The sequence below is a fragment of the Linepithema humile genome, chromosome 1, assembly GCF_040581485.1.
Source record: "Linepithema humile isolate Giens D197 chromosome 1, Lhum_UNIL_v1.0, whole genome shotgun sequence".
In the NCBI taxonomy this organism is placed as follows: domain Eukaryota; kingdom Metazoa; phylum Arthropoda; class Insecta; order Hymenoptera; family Formicidae; genus Linepithema; species Linepithema humile.
Window position 1 is genome coordinate 8,587,987 of NC_090128.1, and position 26,429 is coordinate 8,614,415.

At 40.9% G+C, this 26,429-nt stretch overlaps 1 protein-coding gene across 13 annotated transcripts in view; it reads left to right on the forward strand.

Moving 5' to 3' along the window:
- Positions 1–26,429, forward strand: part of pxb — a 525,449-nt gene that overhangs the window by 427,805 nt on the left and 71,215 nt on the right. For all 13 annotated transcript variants that reach the window (XM_067347452.1, XM_067347451.1, XM_067347455.1 and 10 more), the window contains one exon: positions 14,337–14,514. In XM_067347452.1, coding sequence (XP_067203553.1) covers positions 14,353–14,514 — 162 coding nt within the window. In that variant the 5' untranslated portion in view covers positions 14,337–14,352. The remainder of the gene's footprint in view (positions 1–14,336; positions 14,515–26,429) is intronic.

The window sequence follows — 26,429 nt, forward strand, 5'->3', positions numbered from 1 at the left end:
ATGCCAACCATTTCTGCATTTACTACATACTGTGACCTGACAGGACCGTATTAAGAACGATCTAGCTATGCAAACTTGTGACATATTAATAGAGAAAATTTAATATTTTACTTTCTTATATGTATATATAATATTTTAAGACTAATTTTACACGGTTTTAAAAATTAAACTGTTGACAACATAAAGTTACTGTCTAAAGTTTGAGTGATGAAAAGATTTAATAACTATTTATTAAGAAAAGTGATAAAATTAATAAAATGAAACAATAAAGTATAAAAGAAAGTAATAAGAAAAATTTCTATATTGCCAAAATTTCTAAATTTCTATATCTTAGATTGCCAAAATTTCTATACAATTTTCAGATTTTTTAATCTCTTAAAACTCTTGTTTATCATGATTAATTTCTTTATCGTATACAAAGGTAACATAGATTGAATAATGGTCAATGGAAATTATTATGGTGAATAAAGTTTTGCATCGGTTCGGCCCTGCGATCAGTAGAATGTTGCGGACTTCCTCGTCGCGGCGACGCTGCTTAAACCGAGTTTACGATGGACGGGAACCAGCGACGTTTACCCGATGGACACACGAGCCCGGGCTTTATCGCTCGTTAAGCCCATCGCGATTAGTGTCCCTGGTCCGGTCGGCTGTCCGCTTCCTCTTCTTCTCTTCCGACTGCGGAGGAAGTACTTTTATAACCGGAATAGTCCGCTGATAACGGGCGAGTCCTACGAAATGCGTCTCGGGAATGCGTAACCGGAAATTCCGATACGTACGCGCATTAATGCGGTGTCACATGTGATAAAAGTTTCGTCGCTCGTCGCTCGTCGGTTTCACGTCTCATAATTGTTTTCGTGGACACGTCATTAACACCTCGAGACATGAATATGTTTATTTCTAGATTTGACGTGTTGAAGATGGAGTAAATGATGACATAAGTTATATAACTAATTTTTTAAGATCTCTGGAATGTTCATACACTTCAAATTATTTTTACAAAAATACATAACTTAATAAAAGTTATTTTGCATACGAATGCATTTTTGTGCACGGTGCATTTAAGCTTTCAAAATCGTGAAAATAAAAAAAATTGGCACGGACAATAGGAAAAAAGATTTTTATATGAAAAGTTTTTCATAAAATAAAAAAAGGCAATTGCTCCAATATATCGTTTCATCCATGGCTTTTCCCATTCGATACATTTTTTGAGGTACAGAACCACGAAACGGAAGGTGAAAGTCCCAGGACGGTCTCATTATTTATATATCCACTCAGGAAATCACATGTTGCTGCAGCGCTCGCTGAGGCGCACTTGAGATCAGCAGCGACCAAGATTGCTTTTGCCAGGATCATGTCGGTATCTTATGGCATCCCTTAGCACGCGTTCGCCACCCTCTTAGTATACCGTGCAAGCTCGCCGGAATCGTTTCCATTGCGAAGGAGGAACCCGGGCTTAATAAAGCACCGGCGAGAAACTCGAGACACGATGCGTGCAAAAGCTCTCCCCGCGGACTCGCGAGGAGTAAAAGTAAGAAGAGAGGCGGTGGCGGCGGCGGAAGAGAAACTTACGAGGGTTTGCCGGCGTCTTGAGGGTGTGACGGAGTTTTAGGTATCCCGTTACGTTCCCTTTCGACGCGCCCTTGCGCCGGCGGCAGCTCGAATTAAACGATCTCCGGGAGCAGTTCGTAACTTCTAACCAAACGAGGATGGCAGGCAACTCGATCGAGATCTCGCGTCGGCGAGAGGGTGGTTCGCGATCCTCCGTGGTTGTTATTACCAGCAGTGACAGCGTCGTCATATGTATTTAATGACGAGCCCAAATGCGAGGCGCATTCTTAGGAGGGAAATTATTAATTGATATTAATTAAAATTTTAACAACCGGCTCTATGATTTGCATTTAATTAGATTGTTGCACGTTTTGTAGTATTTTCTTTATCAGTAATGTATTAAAAACGGAGACCGGAATTAATATGTCGCGCAAATGAAATGTTTTGCGAGGGAGACGTGTAATGAAGATTGAGATATTTCCTCCGTAGAATTCTGTCTCGCTAACAACGAGGGTGCCAACTTTGTTTCTGCACTTTCGCGAGACCTTCGACCGAACCATGTCACTCTTATTCGCCCCTCCAGCTTCCCCATCAAATAATTGCGAAGTTTGTGACGGGAGTATCGACGTCTTCATAGGGGATCACCCTACAAAATTGTCAAAATATCTTGACCTCGATTGTCCCCGCACGAAATTCATTAGATCATAAAAAAAAAAGTCGTATGTCATTCGTAATTTTATTTTTTTCTACCAAATAAAGGAATAAAATTTAAAACTTTAATTAATCAATTAATTAATCCTTTTGATGTAAACTTATTTGCCTGAAAATTATCAGATATATTGTGATTAATAAACAGTAATAAACAATTAATTACATGTTAGAGTTTACGTGGTTATTTAGGTGCAATTTATTTAATTATTGTATTCTATTCACTTCATTGAACAGTATTACAGTATTCTCTTTTGTTCTCTCTAAATTTTTTTTTTTTTCACATTTTCGCATTTTTGATCGTTTATCATGCGAATAACAAACGTCTCGATTTCGCGCCGCGTCGTCCAGATGCCCGTGAACAAGAGTCCGTATCGGATCGAATATGAATCGGTGGTGCCTCCAACGACCTATCGAAATTTGAATCTGAATGGCTGGTCATTCGACTGTGCCGTGCAATGTTTCCCATTCCTCGTGAGAGGTACAAAATCCCGCAACACGTTTTACCAGCGACGTAAATAATTGCAAACATTAAACCTTTATCCACGTCATTTTTCAGACGAATTTTTTTTTCACGTGGTAGCTTTGTGTTAAATTTTAATTCCTCGAAAAAAATGGTTGCGGCAAAAAAAAAATAAATATTCGACAGAAGGGAACAAGAGAGCGAGTTAATAATCGTTTTCGGCAGAAAACGCAAACGACGCTATTGTAAAAAAAACGAAATGGGCTAAACTACAACGAGAAACAATTTTCATGTAAAAAATGATGGACAATAGGTATTTCCGATTTTCGAATTTCGATTTAGGTTTGATTTTCCGGTAATTTCGAAATTAGGTTTCAAGACAACAGTTCGTAATCTCGAGTATCTCAGTCTTCTCTTGAAGTGATAAAATCCTCGTTTCTTTTATTCTAATTTTCCATAAAAGATAGACATCAAGATATACATACAAATAAAATACAACAAATTGAAAGAACTGATGTTATCAGATAAGCGCAATTGATAATTATTAGTATTTTAAAAGTCAACACGTTTCAAATTCAGATTATTCTAAATATTTAATTCGATAATCTCCAAAACTTGAAATCCAAGAACCTACTCCGTCATTTTCCGAATATATATATCTTCTTGATCACACGTCGATTAAGAACTCTTGATTTAGACAATTCAACACTGTCAAGCGCTTCCCGTATGAAAAGAGAAATCGCCCGTCGAGACGGTCGCGCGAGAAAGAAAATGAAAGAGACGATCCTTCCCGGCCGCGGGGCGGTTGTTTCCGTCGAACGCGTTTCGACGCTGGACGCCGGAAGTGCTTCTTCTTCATGACAGAAGAAAAGTACTGGAAATAAAGGGAAAAGAAGTCGTTCAGACGACACGCATCTCTCTCGCGTTGTGGAGATATCGCGAATCGAGGGGAGGGGTGGATCATTCTCCAGAGAGATTCCCGGGTGCGACGTTATTTCTAGATCGCGAAAACTTTTAATAGCTTTCTGATAGCTTATTGGCCGGGCTTGTAAATAATTTCATATCTCATATCGCGCTGAGCTTTCTTGGCCCCTTCCCACTTTCCGCGCCACCATTGACGGGCTTGGAAGCTCGCAAAGCTCGGAGCTAAGTTTCATATAGGTTCGCTTGCATAAAACACACCATGCAATAATTAATATTGTACATCGATATTGCATTTTATTCATCCTTATACAATAGAATCAATTGAAGTGATTTTGATAACGATACTTTTGATCAAATTTGTTGTTAACTTTAATGAGACTCTGACATTCTTTACATAAATAGTCTTTATCGATTTCATTGCGATTATTACTTTTATGATATTGTCAATAGAAATTTTTTTCAAGAGAAACTTGGTTGCAAATCAAAATATTCTTTCGAAAATCAATTTGTATGCTATAAAGTTTTCTATTTTATAGAAATCGGCATAACTGGTATACTCGCTTTCGATGAATATTTCGCAAACTAGTCGCAAACTATAACGTTTTAAACACGATTCATTGGCGTTTTGTAAGCGCGAAACGAATGATAATAAAGTCAAGCGCGGTTGCGAACAACGTCGTGAAAAGGCGCGGCGCATAAATTCGTCGCGTTTAACGGTCTGTAAATCTGCGGGGGCATCGGAAAACGGCGGCGAACACCTACGCGCTATAATTTTCGCGCGTAACGCACACTCGTACGCGTACAATAAAGTACGCGCGGGGGAGGAAATCCTCGCCGTAAATAATGCGTGTGCGCGAGCGCGCGAGGGCATAAAAGCGCGCGTCGCGACATCGGCGTCGCCGACACGTTTTAATTCCATGAAAAAGATTCCCTCTCGTTATATGCGCGGACATTTATTGATATTCACATCCGTTTTTGGCGAAAACGTTTCCCTTATCAAACGCTTCTTTGTCGCATGTATTTTGACGCGTGATCTCTCGTTTATCAATGTTCACGAATAAATTGATCTCTCAATACCTTGTGAAAATCGTAATTAACACTTTAATCTTTTATCTTTTATTGTAAACTGACAATTAACATGTCGCAAACTGTTTTATTTTTTTCATTTTTTTTACCAGAATTCAACAAAATAATTAACGATCATTATACGATATAATACGGATTGTACAGCATCTATCATGAACAAGAGGTGACTAAAAGATAACATCGAGATTAGGATAATCCATCTATTAACTCTTATACATCCTTGCCCCCGCCTATCCGCGGTACTAATCGTGAATGGTGGTCTTCGCCACTCTCGGCGCGTATCCTATTTCCAGTCGCGCGAATAAATATCGCGGAATCGTTCGCGTCGGTGTGGTCCGTCAGGTTGAAGCCAGGCTAACCGGCTAGCCTCGACACCGCAAACGAGCCATGAGGAAGGGGACAGAAGAGAGAGAGAGAGAGAGAGAGAGAGAGAGTGAAAGATGGGAGACGAGGGAAACGCGTATACACCGGTCCTCCTCCTTAGGAGTTCCGCGGCGAGGAGGCGCAGGGAGGTTTCATGGGGCGGAGAGAAGATTAACATAGAGATGAGGTCGCCTTGAGTCTTTTCCGCGAGAGTTATGTTCTCATGATCCTCGACGTCCCTTCGCCCCCATCTATCCGGTGTACAATTGCGCGCACGTTTGCACCGAGACTGCGCCGATTGTAGTTTCAATAATAAACATTGAAAATTGTGGCATCGAAGCGAACGATAAAAGATTGAAGGGTTTTTGACGTTTAAAATTTACAGATATAAATAAAAACCTGATGAGATTTAATATTTTATTTGAACTCTCTCGAGTGCGCTTTAGTGTAAATTTATTCGAATGTTTAGCGGGATATTAATTCGTTGATTTAATGTTAATGTGGAAAGTGGAAAATAAAATTGCAAAAGATCCGGGAAAAATCAGCGTAAAATAATTCAAGCGGAATAAGCTCTCATTGAAGTGTGCAGTCGGCGGTGGTTGTAGAGCACCGTGTATACGTGTGAAGAACGCAATGTATATACTGCGGAATATATACCTCCCTCCGATCGTACTATATAGTGAAACGCATGTGTAACATAGCCGCATTACGTTGCATAAACCGTTAGCTCATGAGGCACCCGTCGTATTCCTCTCATCACTGGCTCGTTGCGCGTCGTTATGTTTAAGTAAAGCGAACTCGAAGGGTCGAAACAATCTTCACAAGTGCGGTATTATCGGAAAACTCCCGCAAATTAAATGCACATCGAATAACAAACACGTGTATACACGTGTACATACATACACACGCGCGCATATATATATATACAATATATATAAATAAAATTGCATGCAGTATTTATAGAGGTGAATAAATAAAAGTCATTCAGTCGTAATGTGTAATATGATAATGGGTCTCTCGTTATTAAAGCACTTTATAATAACTACAATGTCGGTATATCAGAACTGTGACAATTAAATTAATTACTGGCAGGAATTGCATTTCTATTAAATTTTGACATTTTTAATACCTGATGCGAACATTCGGGATACATGCGTAACGATATTTAACAAAGTGCATTCTGTGCATGCACGCATGTATGAGTAATTTATTAATTGTTTAAATAATTAATTGTTAATTATCGCGAGTTACGCGTATCAGTCGGCGGAAAATTTTGCGAAATAATTCGAAAGAGACACAAGTGTAATGATAATTCTAATAATTTGTAATTCAAAGCTCTGCATTATCAAACCGTGAATTAACTTCCGCCATCAAATTTATGATTTTATAATGTTTATATGAATAATACAACTCAATTGACGTAATAACAAATAGCTTTATTTTTCTGTTTGCTTTACATAATTAATTGTAAATAGTCATTTATTAATTTTAAGAATATCCACTAAACAAAACTTATCGTTAAGAGAACATTTTCGAGAGAGAGAAAGAGAGAGAGAGAGAGAAAGAGATACAGTTATTGTTTTAAAATAAATTTCGAAACGCGACAGAGCTCGGACTGTAAATTTTACACTTTATCCAACCTTTGCGCTGCTAAAATACAAAGTTCCGCGCTTCAACGTTTATTCGGAGCAGTCTCTTACTTGTTGTAGATTTTACGAGAGGACGATGCGCAACGTCATAGAGCACTCATCGGGTCTTTGTGAAACGTCATTTCAATTCCCGCCTCCGCTTCATCCCCCCGGCGCGCTCACCCCGAAGTTGCCAGAATGGTACACGCGTGATTGTATCACTGCTGATTGCATTACCGTTCTGCCGGCTGTTTGCAAACTGCAGTAATAACCTGCACCGTGGTGCATTAGCTATACACGCGCAACGGTGTACTAGCCCATCACCCTTCTCTCCTCCAACCCCCTCTTCCGGTCCTCCTCGGTCCTGTATTAGTAGAGCTCGTATCACTTAACCAGGAGATACGAGCCGAGTGAGCGAAGCTAATGCTGAAATAATGCGACAACTAGCCGCTTGGCCTGTTTCGCGCTACTGCGCTACCGGAAACGGTAACGTGCGATCATGTCACGCAGAAAATTAAGGCCACATCCGTGCGCTTTTTAATTGGACGTGTAACAAGAAACGCGAAAGAATGTACTTTTTTTTCGGGTTTATGCTCTTGCAACTCGTGCACTCATTATTAAATATTCTTTCAAAGTTGTAGTTATCTATACTGTATTTCTGATACTATCTCGATTATTTTTTAAATGTATAAAAATTATTATTGATGCATAAAAACGTTTGTGGGGAAAAAAACGTGTGTGGGAAACAAATAAAAAAAAAAACAGTTTTCCACTTTGCACTGAAAGCGTTTCGTGCTCAAAGAGAAACTAGCGGAAAACCGGAGCAGCCTTCTTTCGATGTGGAATTATTCATACATCATTTCGGTCCGAAGAATCCACGTCTTTCCCCCGCTGCTTCCTTCCTGGTCTTCTTTACCGTGCGTTTGCTAATGACTTGTATTTGCCCAATTACTGGCGGCGGCTCACTTGGACTCGTTATTTCGACGGAAGGCGGCGAACGAGATTAACGGAGTTGTGCGCTCCGGTTGCCACTCGAAGAGGTTCTCTCTTTCGTTTCGACGCCTCTCTCTTTCTCTCTCTCTCCCTCTTTCCCCGTCAACTCGACCGGGGTACCGCATACCGAATCCCGCGTGCTCCGATAAAAGTTTGTTTCGTGTGTCTTCGGCGTCGCCGAGCGGGTTAACGTTCAATTAAAGGAGTTCCTTGTTAGCGCAGCGGGCGAGCGGGCGGGCAGGCGACAACGACGACAGTTCTCTCCTCCCAAGGCGCCCGCTAGCGTCTATTGACACTCGCGACTCCAAAGCTGCTGGTAGTCAGAGTTCTCCACTCGAACTCTTCCCGCATTACATCTTTCCTGTGTGAGTTAACATCTTTGCGAATCGAAGAATCGAATAATACGCTATTTGACCAAAAAATCGATGTATTTCAAAGCAAATCTTTCCACTCATTGTCAGTGAAACTTTGCATGTGCCATGTTCATAAGAAAATTGCAGTACAAAAATCATTTGTTTAAAAAAATTGTGTTCTAAACGTTAATATTTTATTAACTAATATCTTATAAATTTCGGACTTGGAATTATTTTGTGAGGTGCGTCGATTTTTTTCGTCAAACATTGTATGATGCATAACAAATGTTGGGTGTAATTTTGTAGTAAAAAATAATATGAGAATCATAAGTCTGATTAATCTAATTTTCATCTTATACATTTTTGTTTATACTTTTGAAACTTTGAATACTATTTTATATTTGAAAACTATAAAAAATAATTTTTAAATTACAAATTAATATATACAATCCAGGTTGTAATCTGCTGTAATATCAAGATATACTACGTGATAATTTGCATAAAGTTGCACCAAGTCGGCTCGAGGATTCGTTCAATTTATTATACTTATAGTTGAATTTTACGTGAATTATAGCATTCTCATATCTGTTATTTCCGGGAATCTGAGAAATTAAAAGTTCAAGAAGCCCCTTACTCCCATGATAAAAACACGATTAACCCCAGATACAATTCACGAAAGTCGAGCCTCGACTGAATTATTGCTGCGGGAGGAAAACTCGGGGTTATTTCCCCCGACGCTCGCTCGAAAATTCGCAGTCGACGACGTCGCGCCGGATCGGACGTCGCGGCGCAATAACGCAATTATAATTATTAACGCGACGGCCGAAGTTTCCGCCTTCGGGAGTGAGACGGCCTCGCTCGAATTTACGAAGTCGAATTCGCGCGTTTCAATTTTCCAGAGAATCTTCCAAAGTGAATCCACTTTTAGTTTAACTTCATTAAAAAGACAACTATTTCTTAGAGAGCGTATCTTGATGAAAACGTCAAATATATTGCAGCTCCGATGAAATAACGTCAATAACGTTAAACGTCACATGCTGAAGCCTCTTAAGTATTTGATAAAGAGGAAATTACATGGTTCGTATTTGACGTTCGTCTCAAATGCTCGTCATGGGCGAACTTCGATGATTATCGAAAGCAAATCTTATAAATTGGCCTCATTTCTCTTCAAGGATGTACATTTTATCGAGGATTTTCACGAAGGTCCTCCCGCGTCCGCATCGCGAAAGTCGTTTTTTTTTTAAGCGATTACGGAGCCGAAATTTCGCCGGAACGAAACTGGATTAACGCGAGACTCCCCCGCAACGTTTTCAGTGGCGTTCGAGGTTAGTTCCGGAGCTAATCTGATTACTTAACGTCGGAACTTAACAAGAGCGCCGACGAAGTTTCCGACGATGCCTTTCCCTCTCCCCCTCCGCGCGCCTTTCCTCCTCGTCAACCACCCCCCGCGGGATTAAAATGACTTAATTTAAACTTCGTAACGCCGACACGGACGCCGCGCAAAACGACAATCCGGCGATTTTATCCTTCGCAAAGCCACTCGCACCGCCCGCATTTAACGCAGACTAATTCGGACCTTTGTATAAAGCTGCTTAAGGAATGGCCTACCCATCGCCTCTTGCCCCCGCTTGGTGAAGTGATTACGGTATTCGTTCGTTCTGGGAAGCGCCGGTATGCCTTTCTTAATTCTTACTCCGGAAACTCGAGAATTCTACTCGCTCAAAACGTTTTCTAAGTAATTTGTCACTCTTTCGCGATCTTGTTTTTTAGTAATTCTACTATTAAAGTGATATTTGTGTCAAGTCTTTGCTTTTCATTTTAAAGTCATTCTTTTCCACACTTTTATTTAATTATTTACTTTATTAATTTTATTAATTGTTTATTTCTTTTTCAATGCAAAGATTATATAAATGCGATGCGATTTAAAAGCTTTTATTTTTATCTACAATCCAAATCGTTATTTTAATTATAATTTTACATTTAAATTAAATTATATCCGAAACGCGAACGGGAAAATCCGACGGAAAAACCAATGGCACCCGAAATGGCTCGCAGTGTCGCGCGATGATCATAATTCCCGTTTCCTCTTGCAGGCTTGTACAAGGCGCGGGAAAAATGCCTGCCAAGCGGGGAAGCTCGCGTCGGAGGAAATGATAAATACCGGTACGCGCGTACGTGACCGGGTCAGTCGGGGATTTTTCGGGACGGGCGAAAGGGTGTCGCGTCCGGACGACGAGGCTTTATCGTGACAAATGGCCGCGGGACGAAAATTTGCCTAATTAAAACGTAGCGCGGTCAACACAGGCGCGCACTCGGTGGCATACGGAAAAGGGATTAATCCCCCTTCGCATTGTTGGTACGGCAGAATTTAACCCTTATCCCGCACAAGCAGGATCAACGTGTTTTTATTTCGGTAGAGAGACGAACGAGAGAAAGCAAAGAATTACCAGATTGAATTTACTCGTTTGTTCATTTTGACTTTTGAATCGCTTAAAATATCATACTCTTCCACCTCTTCTTTTAGCAGCCCGCATTCGTTTCGCGAATGTATTTCTTTATGAATTTTTTTTGTCCCAAAATTTTTGAATTTTGTTTATTCTAAGTGCATTATTTCTCTCGTTTTTTACTCTCTTCTATTTAAATAATTCTCATTTTTTGGTATGTGATACTACTGTGAAATAAATTAGATCTCAATGCAATGCCCGCAGCAGATAAGTGCGATTATATCGCTTTTTGCTAGTTTACGTTGAATTAATTCTTATTCAAAGAAATCTACGATCCCAAGTAAACCTGCTTGCTTTTAATAAAATCACGTACCAATAACCAAGCAAGCGCGTCTTACTTGTCTTGCCGGGCTGTTTCTTCCAACTCGATAGCTTCTTGAGGACTCTGGTGACGAGATAGAATTGGTAAGAACGCCGCACGATAAATCCCTTGGCAATTCCAGCGCGCCGAAAAGAGCCGCGGCCAATCCCGTCCCCAACAGTCGATTCGTTCGCTCGGCCACTCGGAAAAAGTATCCGACCACTTTGCGGTGTCCCCCTTGGTTTGCCCGGTTTCTTGCTCCTCTCCCCTCTCCCTACGCAGTCTTCATTTTTTCTTTTTTTGTGACTTGCAAGTTTAAGGTTGGGCCGAGCTTACATTGAGCGCGCGAACTATCTTCATGACTCGCGCGAAGACTATAAATTTTTCTCGATTCGAAATTTTCTGACAATTATTGTACATAATTTTATAGTCTAACAATCGTACAGATTTATTTTTGTAAAATTATGCAATATATTTTGGCAAAATGCAAATATGCAGGAGAAATTTTAAGCCCACGTACATTTACGTTTATTTACCGCGTATCTAAAGCTGATTATTTATGGTTCTCATTCACACTTTATTCATCTGCAGTTGTTAAATCAAGTTTGTACAAAATGTACACGTTGCATTATGATTAATAACTTGAGGTATAAAAGAAGTTAATATTTCTACGAATGCGCGTATGATAATTAATGATATAACTTTATAAATTCCTAATTTGTTCCAAGTCTTGCTTCTCTTTCCTGCTTTGTTTTATTTAAATTGAAACTACATTGAAGACTAGCAGCAATTAATACAAAACTGAACAATTTAATTCAAAACTCTGTTTCTGCTTGTGATTCATCATGCCGCTTCGAGTATTATCTTCCACTTCATCTTTGCTTCGAAGTACGACAACCATATCCGCGTAACTTTCGAAGTGTGCGTCTTTGTCCTAATTACTGGATTCATCTTAACTAAATAAAAATTATGAGAAACTAATTTTTCATAATAGAACTGTACTGATCTTTTCCGCCGTAATTTTATATCAAATAAATCGATTTCATCGTTTTATATTCATTATTTTATATTATTCTTATGTAAATATTCTCCACAAATCTTGATTAAAAAGACTAGGTAATTTTAGAACTTCTGTTAATATAGCAAGAGGTTTGAAAATATTCTTATGTGTAGTAAATATTCAGTTTTTTCTTCGCCTAGCGTTCTAAAAATAATACACTTTGACTTTTGTGTTTTGTGCAGAACACTAAAGAATTAGTGCCGCAAATATGATTGGCAATTTGTAAGGAAACCGGTTTAATTTCGAAGATAATAATAGCATTTTATCTGCATACAGCATCTGCGACTCAATTACACGCGCGTTCGTATGCGCGCACGCAAGCGACACGGTCGAGAGAGATGGATACGAGAATTCTTTATGGAAAAAGAACGAGCGACCAGTTTGCTGCAGCAAACCCGGAGAGTCGACCGGTGCGCACGCGGGGGATGAGAATTAAATAAAAATCACGCGAACTGTAGATTTGGACCGCGCACAGCCGGAAACGAGATGAGCGCCGCGCCCGCTCGCTCGCTCGCTCGCACGGCTGGTCCGCTTTCCGCTCTGCATGCGAATGAGGGAAACGCGCGATGCAGTGACGAAGGGATGCAACGGCGGCGGGGAAAGGAGTTTTAGCTCCGCGTCGCCCTTTACGTCGGCGTGGAGCAACGCCGAAGCCAAGTCGAGCCAAGAAACGGAACGGAAGGAAGACTGCATTTATTAAACTGAGCGCAGACGTGCACACCCCTTATCCCCTTCTTCGTCTGCGTTTCACCCCCAGAGAACTACCGGTTCGCTCTGCGATCCTTTCGACTTCTTCTCCTCCCGCCTCCTTCCATCGTTTCTTTTCCGTTCGTAATTCCCGGCCGCTACCTCCGTGGAATGAGGTCGGTATGTGTAAAATAGTGCCCCGATGTGCTCTTCATCATCGAGTCGCTTCTTTCCGTCCTCTTTTTCTCCCTCTCGCTTTCTTCTGATCCCCTTTATCTCTTCCTCCACTTTATTCCCCATCTTTCTCGCTTTCTTTCGAACATGATTTCTCTAGCTGTTGTCAATTTCCCCCCATTTTTTTTCAATTTTCCTCACTTCTTTGTCCCTTTACTGTTGCTTTTCTTTTCCTCGTATTTATCTTTTATTATTTTTTCTATTTTTTTTATCTCTTGTTTTATTTTTTTCTTGCATTTTTTTCATTTCTCGCCTTATTCTATCTCTTGTTCAATGTTTTTGGAAATCCTTTTAGTTGTTCTCAATTTGTGCTGCTTTTATTTTCGATTTCTGGTTCTATTTGTGTTCCACTCGATTATGTGAAATGTAGGAGGTTCTATTGTGTTCGTATTTAAGCCCGTTCCACATCCACGAGAATCATCATCGGTGAAGGCCGGAAGTATCGATCGGCCGACGATCGCGGATGACGAATATGCGCCGGGCGGTATCGCACCCCCGTGCCGTTCTCTCGTTGTGATGTGTACCGGTGGTATGGTATTGCGGTGCGCGGGGTTGCGAGGGCGCGAGACAATTAATCAACCGGCACAATCGCGCGCACCTACTCGCGCGACTCGAGCGAACCCCGTGACTGATTCATTATGAGACCTTAATTAAGTCCCCGGACATTAGCATACCGACCACGCCGCGAGTCTCCTCTCACCGCACTTCCCTTATCAATTCCCTTCATTCTTCCACAATTTTTTCGATATGGTGGACAGCGTTCGATTTTCCGGATCTCGTCATTTTTGGAATCCGCAAAGTTCAATCAGTTTGACTTTTCGCCGCGCAAAAACAACTTCGATTAAAATTATTACACGAAAAAAATCATTAATAAACTAAAATATGTTGCATTGAAAATGAGCGATATATCGTTAGAATATTTTATTAAATTAATTATTTAAGAATTTTTTCAGAATTTTTTATAAATAAGATTGTAAAATATTTTAAATGAAATTATGCAGTTAAAATGGGAATAGAAACTTTATATCCAATTTTAAAATTATATTTGTATATTATATGTAAGCGAAATGGTTAAAAACGAATGCAAGTGTCTGTAGAGAACCGGGCATTTTATGTTATCATACGTCGGACTGTCGTGTCTTTGACCGACGTGGAATTTTTTTATTGAGCAGACGCCTTTGATAAAAAACGCCGCCGTTTCGCGGCTTCGTGCTAATGGAATTTTTGGGGTGCACTTTTATTTATTTCGCGCGAACGGCTGAAGATTAATTATTATTTTCAAATCCGTCAAAGCTCAAAAATGGACTCCATTAATTTCCCTTTACGGTTCCAGAATATTGAATGCTGCTATAGCTTTAAATCCACATCAGCCAATAATCTGTTTCGAGGCGAAATATCGCGCTTTCAATCTTCCTCTTCCGCGATCTCGATTAATGGATTCACGTCAATTGGACTAATCGATGATGTTTCTTCTGATTTTTCAGCACGCTGAGGTGGAGGATGGAGGAGCTGGAGACGCTGGAGAGCACGGAGTGCCCGGAGTGCCCCGGGCCGCCTCCTGAGTTCCGGTTGCCGCCGCCCCCTCGGCCGCCCTTCCTCACCGAGGGCACCTTCTGTTCGGAGTCACCCCTCGCCGAGCTCGAAGACTGCGTTGCCATCCCGGTAAGTTTTGTCTATGATTTTGTTTCTTTAATTCTTCTCTGTGCAATTCGCGATTTCCAGGAGTGCAGCACTGATAAGGGCTGATTAGGTCGCTCTTGTTCCTGCAGATCTTTTATTTAACTTTCCGATTTCAATTAAGGGGATTATTTATAAGGTAAAATATATTCTTGACGGCGAAAAAGAACTTAATCGAGCTGTACTTGAAGATTTTTTGAGAATCGAAAAAATAACGAATATGTTAATCAGTTGGAACATTTAGTTAATTTTTTGTTAATATAAGTAGCTTAATATAAATAATTTTCTATGTATTTTGTTATATATATATAACAAATCGACTATTAATGGTCAAATTGTTTGGATTATAAGCGAACCTTTCGCCCAATGCATAGACGACAGTTTTTTTTTACGTGCTGAGAGCACGTTCGATAGTTCGATATGCGCGCAGTCGGTGGCCCATGCTAATCTGCAAATCGCCTTTACTCAGCGCTCGTTGAACAACGCGTTCGCTAATTCCCCGATGTGACTCGCTACTTTACGTCTGTAACTAACTCCGTAATTCAGCCTTCTTTCGACGGCTTACATCGATCTTTCGTACGGTCGATACGCACTGTCGAGACACGGTACACGGTGCACCAAGTTATCGCTTTTGCCATTTGTCCGCTCGTCGCCCGTACGGGAGAATATTTGTGCGCCGCATTCGCTATATTCATGAGCGAATACGCGGCTGAAATTCGAAGATCGATGGTCGGAAGTTACTGCGAATATCCGCGGCTTGAACTGCGAACTTTGCTTGAGTTTCACGATTATTAAAATGCCGGCGAAAAAAAATGGTGGAAAGTTCGAGGGAGTCGACCGCGAGTGCTTAACCACGCGAGAAATTATCGCAACGTAGAACCTTCTTGAAGGTGTCGATTTATTATTTTATTTAGTTTTTTATTCGGTCTATTTCTGGAAATTTATTATAAAATTTATAATTTTATAATCTCTTCTCTCTCTCTCTCTTTCTCTCCCCCCCCCCTCTCTCTTTCTCTCTGCTTAAAAGAATAATTACAATTGGATATTTTAATTAAATATCCGCAAAAATAAAATTAAAATCAATATAAATTATGCTGAAGTAATTACTATATGTATATTCACTTGAGAATATCATGAAAAAACTACATGATATTTAACATGGATAATTTTTACAAATATCTATTAAAACTTTATTCTATAATATTCGGAAAACATTATCGCGATATTTCAGAGTGTTAAAATTAATTTTTCTAATTATCTGAGTACATGTACCTTTCCTCCTTTCTACAGAAAAATCGTAATGTAATGGCCGCGGGCGGAAATCCTGCACGTCCTGTAAGAATTCGCTGCTGAGTACCGAGGGCGTTTAATAGCAATTACAATCGCAGAAGCTCGTCAAAGCTCTCCTTTCCCCCCGCGGAGGAGATAAATTGGATATCCTGCTGTTATCTCTTTGATCCGCCAAGTGAGCGCAAGAACTGTCCTGAATAATAGAGTATCATGGAGAACGGGAGACAGGAGGGGGGGGGGACAAAAAGGCGCACCGGGGACGGCTGGAGGGAGGGTTGAAGTTAATGTAAAATACATAAACGGAGCACTCGAGCAATTAAAGCAATCAGTATTCGCCGGGATTTTTCCGTCTTGTCAAAGTGCCCTTTCCTCCACCCCACATTTAATCTTCTCTCTATCCCCGCGTAGTCCGCGTAATATGTAACGGCCTGTATTTCTTCGATAATTTATTGCTCGTCACGCTAGAAAGCTTTTATTGAACTTTCATTGAATTGTTGTTCCGGGTTATTGTTGCCGTTTCCAACAGCACGAATGTAAATCTGGTTTATTCTTCGCGAGCTCTAGTAATTTGCCGATCGTATTTGCGTGCACGAATAGTAACGTTAATTAATTGCGATAACCGTGATAATAATAATTCTAATAATAACGGGCATCGATGTGCAGCGCGAATCGATGATTTCGTCCCTTTTTTTTATTTTTATTTTTTTACATATTTTTTTTATTTTTTATATTTTTTTTTATCGTATTTTGAGTAGGCAAATAGAATATGCCGAGAGATAAAACATGCCGAGCGTAATTAATTCTTATTCCATTCTATATCTATTGACGGATTGCACCCCCCGCGTGGAAACAATATAAACGCCCCGGTTATCATTGCGAATGTTTCCGCGTGAAATTTTTAGATAATGTGGAAGTGAAAAATAGTCGGAGGATTAAGGCGAGAGAAAGAAATTTTTAGGTACCAAGAATTCCATATACTTGTACAATGTAGCGCACATACAATGCACAACACACATATAGATTAGAATCTGCGATGTTCCAACATTTTCGTGACCGTGGCTATGGCATACATATAGTTTCCTTCATTCGTTTGATCTACGTTTGTATATAACTGAACGTGAATAGAGCGAATGGGGAAAGAATTCCAATTAAAGTACGCCGCGCGATTCTCTTACCGGGCTGGATCTCTCTTTGACGACTCCTTTTCATGTAAGGTAACTTGGCAGTAAGTCTCGCCGTAACGAGTTTTGATCCTTAACGTAACTGCTCAATAATTGCATTTTGTTCGAGTGCAGTAGGAAAATATAACCGATTACTTCGGGAAATTTAATGAGCAAATCGGTACATTGTATTTTTTTTTTAGCGAAAAAACCAAAACGATGCGAGAAACAAGAATGTTTCTTTATCAAAATGCCGATAACTTCGCAATCGTAAACGATTAAAAGTTATTTCATTAGCTTCTATTCGCGAAAAATCAACTGGCTTTTCTCAAATCTGTTACAAGCGCGAGAGCGAAACGTAGTGACGGAAATCCGGCACGCGCTCTCGATAGCGAGATGCACGTGCGCGAAATAACGCTTACGTTACATCTTATCGTCGGTTAAATCGAGCGCGATAAAAAGTGACGCGCGCCCCGGCGTTAAAAGTAAGCGGGTGGTAAGAATAATCGTCGCCGGCGATGTAAATAGCGGGAAACCGCCGCGCCGAGCGGATCGGCGACGCGAGAGAGTGCCGTTTCGGTATTGTCTCCGTCGGGGGGTCGGCGCGACTCGACCCAATGTTAAAAAAAAAAAAAAAAAAAAAAGATAAAGGCGTATTTACTCTGACGGGCGCCATCATTCCCGTCGCGCTGCCATCGTCCTCCGTCTTCTTTGCACCCTCCTTTGTCGCTCCTTCGCAGTCCTCTCGTGCACTCTCGGCCGCTCGTAACGATAAAAACGCTACACGACTATTAATAGGGAACATGTGTCCCGACCTTGCCGCGCGTCGCTCGGACCCATTATCGCCGCGCGATTTTACATCATTACGGATAATTGGAGACAGCGTCTCGTGCCGCTCCTCGAGGCGCGTCTCGATGGGGAGATGTATTTCAGGGAATTAACACCGTGGTCTCGGGACCAGATACATTTAATCACATTTTTCGGTTTTTTTGTTGGAGCAACTGTAATTGTCCAGCATTCAATCGTATCTCCGAGCTTTCTGAACCCACATTCAGTGTTAAACGCGATCGTTTTAAACATCAAATATTTTTAACAATGAGAATTATTTTATCGAGTTGATTAAATTGAAACGATATCGTTTCGCTTACTTTTAACGAGAAATATATATATACAATATATATATATATATTTTTTTTTTCATCATTTGGCAGTTGTTGGTATTAGTTTCTGTTCCGTTTTGCTCTATTGTTCTCCACGTGCAATCTCGCTAGGTACTACATCATTGACCATTCGTAACTGCCGGACGCGCAATTACCGTATCGAATGATTAATATTGCCGTTACTGCAACGAAACGAGCACCCTCGAGGAATTCGTGGAGATAAAATTAATTCAAAATTGCAGAGCCAAAGATGCTGCTGCTACTGCTGTCCGTAGTTGCATTCGCGCGCGCGCGCGCGCGCGCCATTAAGTCGCGACCTAATAAAGACGCGGCGATCTCGGTGCCGGCGCCTGTAACGTGCTAGCGAATCATTTTAACATCAAGCCCAAGCGGTTCGCGCGCCGTGACCGTAATCGAAATTAATTGCTCACCGGATAATAAGACTCCGCCGTTTCCCGTATCGCATCTCGTGAAACAGCACGTGTCGGCGCGCGATAAATAGGAAAACGGCGCGCGCTCGCGTGACTCGCCGATTGTTAATTATTTTCCATTGTCGCCGCTGAGTAACGACGTAACCGGCGGAATAACCGGCCCGTAGCGTGTGTTTAATCTGAACTAATTGCTCCGCACAACGTTTCTGCATTTGTGGCTGCGCCTCGGGAGATTTCAGCTTTTGCAAAGCCGCATAGATAGAATGCGCGAGCGCGTAAGAAGTATTGTTTTCGCCAAGACGAAACGCTTCTATAAACTGGAATTAAGTGTCATTCGTTTATTTTGTTTCATTCAGTTATTAACAATGTTAATAAAGACGCTTATTTTGTTGATGTTTCATTTTCTTAATATTAATGTCGATTTTTCACAAAACCATTGGAAAGTTTAAGAACTTCGGCTTAACGTATATAAAATTCTCCATGGGTTTTGTAACGTCATTTCGTCGTCGTCGATGGATTAACGCGAGACGGATCAATCGGCGTGGCGCTTATTCCGTTGCATCTCGTCGGCGCTGATGCCCATGCAGACGTTGCACATGCAGGTGGCAATGCACACGTACTACACGACACGCCACGGACACCACGCCACGCAAATCCCCACCGGTTTCAAGAGAAAGCCCCCCATAGTAGTTTTTGCGCTCTCTCGCGTCTGGCTTTACGGGGCGTTAAATGCATCGGGCAGTCCTTAATTGAATTCTCCCCCGCGGCTGCTTCTCTCTCGTCCCCGCGTTCGCATTGCAATAAATGCCGGAGTGTGCGGTAAATATTTTATTCACTCGCTGCTCTTGAAATAAAGATAATAATAAAGACGGTTCCTTGAATTAGTTTTACGAGTCAAATTTATTTTATAGTTGTAAATTTTTTCCTCCGCGAAAATTAACTGCTTCCCGAAAATGCGTTCTTGCGATTAATAATGCATTATCTTGATTTTCGTGAATGGAAAGCCAGTAGAATGCGTTTTTCGAAAGAAATAATTTTGTCAAGATAGCGATGAGTTTCCGCAGGACGTCACGTGGCTCGGACCAGCGTTTGCGTTTATATAATGCACGTAAAAGTACATCGGGCGCGCTTTGCGGACGATCTTATTGCGTGCGTGCGTGGAACGCGTGGAAAGTCACTTACGAGCGGCCCTTACGCGAGCGAAGAAAAACATGCATCGAGAAGGTGCGCAGGCTGAAAAACGGAAGGAAACAGCGACAGAGGGACGAAAAGGCGGAATAACAAGCGAAGAAATTGTCTTCGTCGGGGTGAGGAGGGAGAATGTATTAGCCAGCTTTGTGAAGCCGGGAGGGAGCGCAACCCCCTTTGTGAAACTGAACTTTTTTTATCCCGCGTGCACCGTGGGAATTTCATTCCACGGAGAAACACTCGTTTCGCGCGCTGCGCAAAAGTCGAGTTACTTTAATTCCCGTCGGATTATCTCGACTCTCATTCGCCGGACTCTCTTATCGCGCGACTGTTCTCGGGATCATAGAACAGCAGCAGCGACGGCGGCGGCGGCGACGGCAACGGCAGATGCATTTAATCCAACATGAAATTTCCACGTAAGTTGGACGCCGGCGCTCGAGTGATTTTTAATCTCCTCGTTATCTTTTCTTCTCGTGTGCTTAAAAAAAGGGGGTGAAACACGAGAAGTTTCGCGAAATCCATTCTTGAATCTTAATCGAGATGTAATTGTGCCGCTACGGGCGCCGTGTCTCTCGACTAGAAACTTATCCCTCTTCCGTCCGTTCCTTTCTTCACTTCCGGTTCACCGGACGACCTCGTTTCCTTCTCTCGCATGCGCGAGAGCGAATTTAGATTTCTCGCGAGCTCGTGAGAGATCGAGCCTACCTTAACCACGCACGAGACGAGTTATAGTTAGACTACTGCCGATCCGATCGGGTCAATCGAGTTCGTTCTCAATTCCTACCTGGTCACAATCTAATCTGTTGATCGAAAATAAGTGCTCGGTATTTTCATCAATTTCCACAAAGTTACCACATTTTTTTAAATTAACTATAAAACTAACAAAGTAAACTGCTTTTACGCTTGCAAACACTTAGATGTCTCCATTTTATTTCATTTATTTATTTATTTCAGAATGATTTTAAAATATTTCTCAAGTTTGTTAGCTGACATACTTATAGCGACTGCCTTATTGAACATAAATTTTTACTTTGCAATATTTTCATCATTTTAATGTTTCGATATTTTCAGTCGTTTTGATTGCGCCTTTTTTAAACATTTCTAAAACGAAATATTTTTAGCCTGCAATTAAATAAATTTTAATTGGCGAATATAGTTTTAAGTTACCAAGCAGGTAATGACTTAACTTGATCTTTATTTCAGTGCACGAGCATGTTTTCCTTCTCCGCTAGTGCCGCATTTATTACGAAAGTAACTTGACTGAGATGGCTCATGTCAAAGTAGTATTCCGTTTCATGTTCAGGCATAATTAAGCCCTGGATTACTGCCGGAATATATACACCTACCACCTTTCTCGATCTCTCATCCTCGCATCAACAGACTCAAGAGTTGTTTACCGCACGTCTCTGCAGAACTTATTTGAATCATTAATAAGAACCACTTTATGTTTATTTTCATATTTTTGTTGCACGCATCATTTATTGATCTTGAAACTGAAGACGGACGTCATTTCTGACAGACAATTTACTCACGTTTTTGCATGCACGCGATTCGTTTGCTTTCCTCATCTTGGCTCCGGGCTGCTGCGCTGCGCTTCCGTTTCTGCACGTCGCGTCACGCAGCCCGTGATACTCATCTGACGTGCTTACAAGATTGGTAATTTTCGCAACATAATTTTCTCTTTGTCTCTCTATTTTCGCGCGCGAATCCCAGCCGGAGCCGATGTGTTACTTCGGAATGTGTTACTTCGGAAGCGACGAAGAATCCGCGCGCGTGTACATATCTCCAGCCGCAAAAGTACACAAACACTTGCGAAAATTCTGCACGCCTACGCAGACAACAATCGCCGTCGTTTCGAAGGCGCGCGGTGCCGTTCTGAATTTCGCTTTAACCCCGGCGACGACGAAAGTTTGGATTAAGTCGGTATAATGCGACGAGTGCGGGCAATTGGACAAGTTTGGATTTGAATTATAGCCACCGCCGCAGCGAGATTGCGAAAACCACCCCCATCGTGTTGGCCACCTGGCCGCCTCCGGCTTGTAGTAAGAAGTATTTCAAATATTAAAAGCGGATGCGCGAGCGGATTTCCGAGCTGAATTAAAGAGGTTTGAATCGGATCTTGGTCTCAAAATATTGGCGTGATTTAATTTCTGCGCTATTATTAAATACATAACCGCCAAACTTTGCAATTAAAAAAGTATGACTTTGTATCCATTTCTAAATTTTCGATACAGTTTGACTTGAGTATCTTTAAGTTTAGCAAAATTAGCTACAGAAACATCGAATAATAAATCAGAAAATAATTGCAAGATTTTTAAATATTGTTATACATATAAAAAAATCACAAATGTTGAATAAAGTTATCGACTTTCACCGATTCCGAAGATATCTCGTTAAAAGAGAGAGACACAAGGAGAGTGAGACTGAATCGCAGACAAGACGACGGGCAAAGAGAAACAAACGGTCAGGCCGCTTTTTTGCACCGGGCGAAGTCTCTTTATTACGCGAGGGAATCCGCTTTGTTTTCACCGACGCCTCGAGAATCATGAAAAAGAGAATCGCGGACGCCGTAAAAAAAAGGAAGGAACGTGAAAAGAGGTTGCAGGGGGAAAAGCGAAAAGAAATGCAGAAGGAATGCCACTCGCGCTTTCGTAGTCTCGATGGAACTTTGCGCGTCTTGATGGGAACTGGAGGACTGAAAAATGAGCACGGCCTGCAAAAAGCAAAGGAAAAAGCGACTCGCGCCATCGTGTCGGTGTATTTAGCAGGGAACGGAAAGAGGGGGACCGTTTCTCGCTACTTTCGAAGGCGATTTTATTTACAAATATTGGAAAAATGCATTTCAATCGGCGGGATAAAAAGTCGACGCTGAATGGTTATTCAAATTAAATAAAAAAAAAAAAAAAAATAAACGTTTTGAAAAAATTAATTTGCAGTTCACGATTTTTAAATGTAATTTACATGAAACATTCGGTTATTATTCGAAATTACTATAACATCACCTCGGAATATTTTAACGACAAAATCACGTAGATTCGCACTTGTCCGCGCATTTTTCAGCCACGTCATATAATTCTCCCACAATGCACAACCCCCCCACCCACCCGATGGATGTTGGAACTCGCGAGATAAAACCGAGATTATCGCGTCCGATAAACCAATGCTATTCCAATTTCAATAATAACCGCGCTGCATTACGCCGAATTCCGATATATCGCGCTTGCCGATATCACGACAATAACGTAATAACGAGACGCACGCAAACAAATGTATCCTTTGATCTGCTGCAGGCGGAGTAGCGCGGAGGATTTCCGCACTCTCTTTTGCGCGCCTCGTGTTCCGCCGTTTTACCATACGCGGCAAAAGGGAATCGAGCTGACACGACGCGCGCGCGCTTTGTTCTCGCTCAGTATACTATATCAGGCCGCGATTTATTTTCCTTACTCACCGCCGCGGCGCATAGCACTTTTTCGTCTTGCGAGTACGCTGCTACGGTGTATCATGGCCGTCGACGCAGGGTTTTCTTTGGCGTCTCTGCGTATCTTCCTTTAGCTGATTTGCGTCTTTGATACCGGTGCGCGAATCCCCACGCCGCGTCGAGCGCATTCTGATCTCGTTCGCCGAGAATTTCAGAGCAAGGAAAGAAAGAGAGAGAGAGAGAGAGAGAAGCTTTTCCAAAGCTTTAGCGGTATGCAAGTTACGACGTTACAATTTAGAAATCACGCTCAAAGTAGTCATCTGATTGTTTCTTGTCAGTAAACGCAGATGGTATAGAGAGACGTAAATAATTAGATATAAAAGATATTTTTGTGTAAAGAATTTTGATTGAATTTTTAAAGATTGTTCAATAGAAGATTATTCTTAAATCATCAATTTTATAATAAATTTACTTTTATACACAAAAATATTAATATAATATTATATAAATATAATTTGATGCCTTAATAACTTGCTTACACCAAAATATATTGCAGCTTGATATCTTATTCAGTAATTAGCATTTGAAATCTGATCAGATGCATTCGAATTCGCGAAGACTGTTTGCAAATAATTCTACATGTAGCAATATGTTAGACAATTTGCATGAGCCTCTTAATGTTGTGAAAGGTTTAATAAGCATGTAGACACACGTAATTACTGCAGAGTAACCACTATGATGCGAGTGAAAGTTTTCCAGCGATGACTGAAAAACCGATACAGTCGGTGCAATATTCCGTAGGTATGTTCGATGCTCTATTCAAACGTCACAATGGTTATCTCTTAACGTAAATCAGAGGATCTGGCGTTTCTTAGCGCTTTTACGCTCCTTTCGTACTCCCGCTAAGGGACGAAGCAGAGAGAAAGCAAGATTTTCCACGGCCCGTCGTTGATATACTTATCTAGCCGCGCGTTAACACCGTTATTATATGCTTGCTCTAGCGCGCTCTATCCGCGTAAGTTATCTCGGATCACGGATTTTATTAGGATGCTAAAATCCTTTTGCGGCTTCTTTCCCACGTAATGAGACGCCTTTTCACCAGTGAGTGCAACTTTACGCCAAATTCTATCTGATAAAATTTACGCGCGTCCGAATTTAGACACGAACGAATGCGATGGAGTCGCTGATCGGTAAATTCGAAGACGTGAGAATGTTTTGAATAATCTTTCGTATTTCGAATATTTGGAAATATTGGGCTACAGGATGCGAAAGTTAATATTTTAAAAAATTCACAGATTAAAAAACTCGAAAAGCATAACATATTGATGCAGTATTAATTCTTTTTAATAATGCAATATTAATTTTTTTATATGCATATTATTTATATGCATGAATAAACCGCGCGTTTGCACGATTTGCCAGTGTCAGCATATTCAATTATTAAAGTAACTTGTACGAGCATTATTATTAAGTAATTCTTTTTGCAAACAATTGTAATGAAATTATAGGGTTATAAAATATATACGAATTACAATACGTATATATTTTACAACAATTTTAAAAATAAACAGAACGCTGTTAAATATCAAAAACCAAGAATATCAGAATAAAAGAAAAAGAAGTTGGGAATCAAAACTGTAACGCACTTCTGCAACGACGGCACGCCAGGGCGCACTTTTCGTGTCATCGTTCCTCGAATAAGCGTTGCCGGGTCTGTCATCTGATTATAATTAGACTCTAGAGAACGACGATGGGGAGTCGTGCAACACAGAAGCCAGACGCTGGGAAGCGGATCCTGACATCGCCCCCGTGTCAGGCTGTTTACACAGCAGGCTTCCGTGGAAACAAGCGCGTGAAAACTTTCACGACCTTGCCGCGAGCTCTCTCGCCCGTGTCGTCGTCGAAAGCTCAGCCGCGCAAAGCCGTGACCCGGCTTCTCTTTCGCGACCCGTCGACAATGGCGGCAAACGAGCTCGAATGGAAGTCTCTCCTTCGCCTCTTTGTGGCGTTCCTCTGTCGACGTAAGCATAAGCAATATTGTTGATCTAATGGACTTGTAAAATTGACCGAACATATTCCGCTTTTGTATCTTTAGTTTGGTTTCTATCTTCTTGCATAAAATACAGCTTCGGTAATTCCTTGATCGATATTACAAATAATAATAGAAAGATTATATGTAATTTTATAAGAATAAAATAATATTTATTGTGATATTAAATAGAGTTACTTACCGAATGATTTTAATATCAATATATGCTGTACATTATGCTGTATTTCAAAACAATTTCGTTCTTGTTTGTAATATATATATATATATATATTTTATTTATGATAATTATTTTAATTATATATATATAATTCTTGGATTTTGAAGACTCAAATGATCCTCGAGTGATCTCAAGTAACGAATACTATAATTGTTGTACTCTTGCACTTTATATTTTGCAAATGAGGTTTGGATGTGCGTTCTAGTTTACGATTCCGCGTCACTTCCGGAGGAAAGTCAAACTCGAGCTAATTGCAAACTAACAAAGTAACGTGGCGCGCTAACTCGATTTTCGCGAAGCACGTCTCCGATGGCGATTAAAGTTGGCTCTTGAGTTTTACAGCGATCTCGTTCGCGATGACGGAAGTTAAAGCCGTCCCGCAAAATATTATTACGCCGACCGTCGCGCGCGCTCGCCGGCGAGAGCTATCGAAATTAATTCTATAGCGAATTAAATTACATTCGGTCAGTTAAACATCCCGGCTATGTTTCATTACAGCCATAACATGAGTTAATTGCGCTCAATTATTCATATGTATGAATGAACCGCGTTTACCTTCGCCGTACTGCCATTACGAGCGCTAAGAACGTTTAATTATTAAAATAATTTGTACGGGGATTAATATTGCACAATTATTTTATTTCTACGAATAATTTTAACATTGAATTACAAAGTTAACATATTACGACACGCATAATATTGCCTTACAATTTCCTTCTTCGTTCAAATATCTTGTAACATAATTTCACCGCACACTTTTGTTCTTTCCTCGTATATTTCTACAAAAATGTTGATAAATATCACGTCATCATCGCTGATACCGGTACGCTATTTCATCTCGACAGAGCTTTGCAAGAGAACGTGAGAACGCTATTCTCACCATCGTGGAGAGGATGTTTATGGGAGTTTATGGTTTCTCTCCCACGAAAGGGGTTGAGGCGACTGGGGACGACCAGTCAGGCTCGATGTTTACGCGCATCCGGAAT